Raw genomic sequence first — 3,927 nt, forward strand, 5'->3', positions numbered from 1 at the left:
AGACAGAATATTTTTTAAACTAAATGCTATGTAAATGAATGACTTTTAGCTAGCTTGTTTGTCAGTCCTGAACGATTGCTGGAGTATCAGCGATATCACAGAATAAATGGAAAATATGGTTGACAGGCGCTATTTTACTTAAGTTTCCCCACAGGTAAGCTATTAAGATTGACATCAATGTACTACGTTTGCGTTTTGGCCGTCACAGCTGGCTATCTGCGAGTTTACTGGCAAGTTAAGCTAGTTGGTTAACCCCAGGGCTAACACGCAATTGCATGTCTGATTGGAATATTCTGTTAGGTTGGAATGCTTTGAAGATGAGGCTGAAGCTGAAGACCGTGTTTGTGTTTTACTTCATGGTCTCTTTGCTGGGGCTCGTTTATACCTTGATGCAACTAGGTAAGGCAGGACAGTCTCACCCAAGCCAACCCGCTTCAATTAATTGTGATATCATACCATTTACATTAGACTGATGTTTTCAATACGAATCATTCTCATCTGTCAGGATTCTTCTGCAGCATTATTAGAATTTGCGTTACAGCACTGCCCAAATCTTTTTCAGGCCAACGCTGCGATTGCACAGAGCATGACAAGATAAAGGATAACACAATTTACCGATTGCGGGGTGAACTGCACAAACTGCAGGAAGAAGTGAAGAAATCTGACACTACAAAACCGCCTAAGAAGCCCAATCTACCCACCATTTATGTCATCACTCCCACCTATGCCAGGTAATTCGTTATTTTAATGGATGCATGAAATTGAAATGATTTCACCACTATATTTTGCATTAGATTATTGTGTTATGGTCAACTCAGCGAAGGGTACAGAGGGCAACATATTCCCACTGCTATTTGAAAGAAGCACTAATAGATTGTAGTTGAAGGACATTTAGAGATGGGAGTAAACGCCATTGTAATCAAAGTAAACCATCAGTTTGAAATATCAGCTAAATTTCACTTTCACTCTCTCCCTCATCCTTACCTTCCCATCCTTCCCTTTAAAGCATGTACTATTTTGTGACAAAGACATGTGTGTAAGTTGTAATTCATTCTTCACTATACTGTAACGGCACCCTTAAAAGTGTTTTCTGAGCTGTAAACTAAATTATATGAATATGAATGTTATGAAACAGATCAATGCTGGTATTAATATTTATAGAATTTGCATTTGTTATGAAAATTCGCAGTTTGTTGAAAATAGCTCAACAAACCATCTACTTTTTCAAATCATACTGAACCTTGCTGATGTCAACGTAGAGGCAACCATTTGGGACTTATCTACGTCGTTATATACGCTATGTTAGTGTGAGTCCTTTCATTGGCTGATCAGGAGTCATTCACAGGAGCCCCTTACCCATTTTTCAAAATGATGCAGTAAGTTGTGTTTGGTGTAGAGCTGGGGGTGAAGTTACACAGTGACTCTGTGAAGTTACAGTGATTACAAAGCTGGCAGTTTTTCATGTCACTGTCTGCTCTTGCCAAATATTCTCCTTCTTTCGTCCTCCACATGTCAGGTTGGTGCAGAAGGCGGAGCTGACCCGGCTCTCCCAGACGTTCCTGCACGTGCCACAGCTTCACTGGGTCGTGGTGGAGGACTCTGAGAAGCCCACAGCACTGGTGCGCGACTTCCTCGCTACGTCGGGCGTGGCCTACACACAGCTCCACACGCTCACCCCCAAGGAGAGGAAGCTGCAGGACGGTGACCCCAGCTGGCTGAAGCCGCGTGGTGCAGAGCAGAGGAACGAGGGCCTGCGCTGGCTCAGGGAGATGGCCTCGGCCAGCAAGGGGCAGCAGGGAGCCGCCATGGAGACCTCAGTGGTGTACTTTGCGGATGATGACAACACGTACAGCTTGATGTTGTTTGAAGAGGTGAGCCTTGACGTCACTTTGGCACAGAGGTGGATGTTGTGGATGTTTTTGTCACTAGTGTGTTTGTTGTCATTTGATTTGAGGAAACCAAGTGCCAAGGGTGTGGCAGTGCTAAGATTGCTGAGTTAATTTCCAGAATATTACAGTGCAGCAACACTCTTGGTTTAAAAGTAAAAATGTTCCACTGTAATGACATTCATAGCTGTTCTCCTTTAGTACGCCTTTCCAGACTAAGGGCAAAATTGCCACCAGAATGGCTTCCTCTACCACTCATGCAAAGCATATAGAGTTATAATGTATAAATACTTATGCCACAAGATAACCAGACATTTATTTACATTTGAAAGTGAAAATCGGAAATAGAATTGCTTGAATAGAATTAATTATCAGGATATTTATAATTCGTGTTGATTTTGCTGAGGAGCATTTTAAGTTAAAGATAAACAGTTTGTTGGCACTCATTGCCTCTTTGTTTGTCTGTGTATCTGTCTGTCTGTCTGTCTGTCTGATGTTCTTCTCAGATGCGGAACACCCAGCGTGTTTCAGTCTGGCCTGTGGGCTTAGTGGGGGGAATGCGCTTTGAGCGGCCGGTAGTGGAGAACGGAAAGGTTGTCCGCTTTCACACTGGCTGGCGTCCCAATCGTCCATTTCCACTAGACATGGCTGGCTTTGCGGTGTCTCTGCGCCTGGTTCTGACCAACCCGGACGCCTGCTTTGATGGCGATGCCCAGATGGGCTTCCTGGAGAGCAGCTTCTTGCAGGGACTTGTGACCATGGAGGAGCTGGAGCCCAAAGCAGACATGTGCACTAAGGTGAATCTCCTCAGCCTCTTTGTGTGGTCCAGTATGCTGTTGTGGAGGCTTTAATAATGTCTATGAGTATCTGTGCATGATTTTTATTGTGATGTTATGTGAGGAAGATGGAGGATGAGGAACATTTGCCCTTCCAGTGAGACTGACATTGACTGATTTCCATGTCAGTGGTGTCAAACTGTCTTCTTTTTAGAGCTTGCTGTGTTGTACTAAAAGTGTGCTGATGTCATAATGTCCGTATGGTTACTAAATAAATATTTGTGTTCTTAGGTTCTGGTGTGGCATACTCGCACAGAGAAGCCAAAGATGAAGCGGGAAGACGCCTTACAGAAACAGGGGTTGGGCTCTGACCCTAAGGTGGAAGTGTAACATGCAGTCATAGCTCTTCATGTGCCGTCCAATCCTGCCCTTTCCCATCAAGCCATCATTGCAGACTGCCATGCGGTCAAGAAGAGAGGAGGAAGAGGAAGGTCATGGGCACACACTTAGAATGCTGGGAATGAAGTGAAAACGAACACTGAAATATCACTCTGCAAGTTTGATCATCACATGTGATAATGACAAACAGGTTACAGTGCTTAGTAAGCCCTGGAGTTACAAAACGAGTAAGAAAATGTCACTAATGGAGAAACATTCCCCACAAACCCATAGTTGTGGTTCTGAAAATGGAATTTTTCCTTTTAAATTGCTATTTATGCTCCGTGTAGATAACGTAGGGCTGCGTCATGGATACCAGCCCTACTCCTCTCGCTTCTAGTGGACTAAATACTGTAAAATGCAAAAGAACAATGGTTCATGAGATATTTATTACCAAAAAATATATTTAAGTCTGAATGTTTATTTTGCTTGTGAATGTATGTAGTGTGTTGCTATTATATGTGCATGATAAGAGGAGCTCACTGTATTTTGTAGGTATGTGAATAGTAAACTGGAAGTACTTTTATTGTGTTCATCTGCACATGTTTTACTATGCTGTTGATATAGACCAGTGATTGCAAACCTCAAATTTCTCTGTACATTGTTGTCTGGACATAGCCCATAGTGGTTCATTTTGCATTTGGGTTATCGGGAATGAGCCTGTTTTTTTTTTAAACGTTATTGAAACAGGAATCTGGTGCTTGGCCTCTTCGTTGAGTTACCAGACTATAACTCCACTGGAGCCTGAGCTCAGATACAGTCTGGCAGTGCCAGGCTACGGGTTGTACCGTTTCTGCATCATTTTATGTAATCTTCATGTTTTCATT

At 43.0% G+C, this 3,927-nt stretch overlaps 1 protein-coding gene across 1 annotated transcript; it reads left to right on the top strand.

Annotated features, from left to right (window-relative positions):
• On the top strand, positions 1-3,927 carry b3gat3 (beta-1,3-glucuronyltransferase 3 (glucuronosyltransferase I)). Its single transcript, XM_080838692.1, has 6 exons — positions 1-154; positions 301-399; positions 563-731; positions 1,517-1,871; positions 2,393-2,683; positions 2,954-3,927. Exons 2-6 carry the CDS (start codon positions 318-320, stop codon positions 3,050-3,052), a joined length of 996 nt encoding a protein of 331 aa, XP_080694818.1. The 5' UTR covers positions 1-154; positions 301-317; the 3' UTR covers positions 3,053-3,927.

Source organism: Sprattus sprattus (genome assembly GCF_963457725.1).
Source record: "Sprattus sprattus genome assembly, chromosome: 5".
NCBI lineage: Eukaryota > Metazoa > Chordata > Actinopteri > Clupeiformes > Clupeidae > Sprattus > Sprattus sprattus.

Bases quoted from the DNA above. Each gene is read 5' to 3' on its own strand.
- b3gat3 (XM_080838692.1), top strand. From the start codon at position 318: ATGAGGCTGAAGCTGAAGACCGTGTTTGTGTTTTACTTCATGGTCTCT. The intron at 400-562 runs GTAAGGCAGGAC...AATCTTTTTCAG, and splicing joins TTATACCTTGATGCAACTAG to GCCAACGCTGCGATTGCACA. The intron at 1,872-2,392 runs GTGAGCCTTGAC...TGTTCTTCTCAG, and splicing joins GCTTGATGTTGTTTGAAGAG to ATGCGGAACACCCAGCGTGT.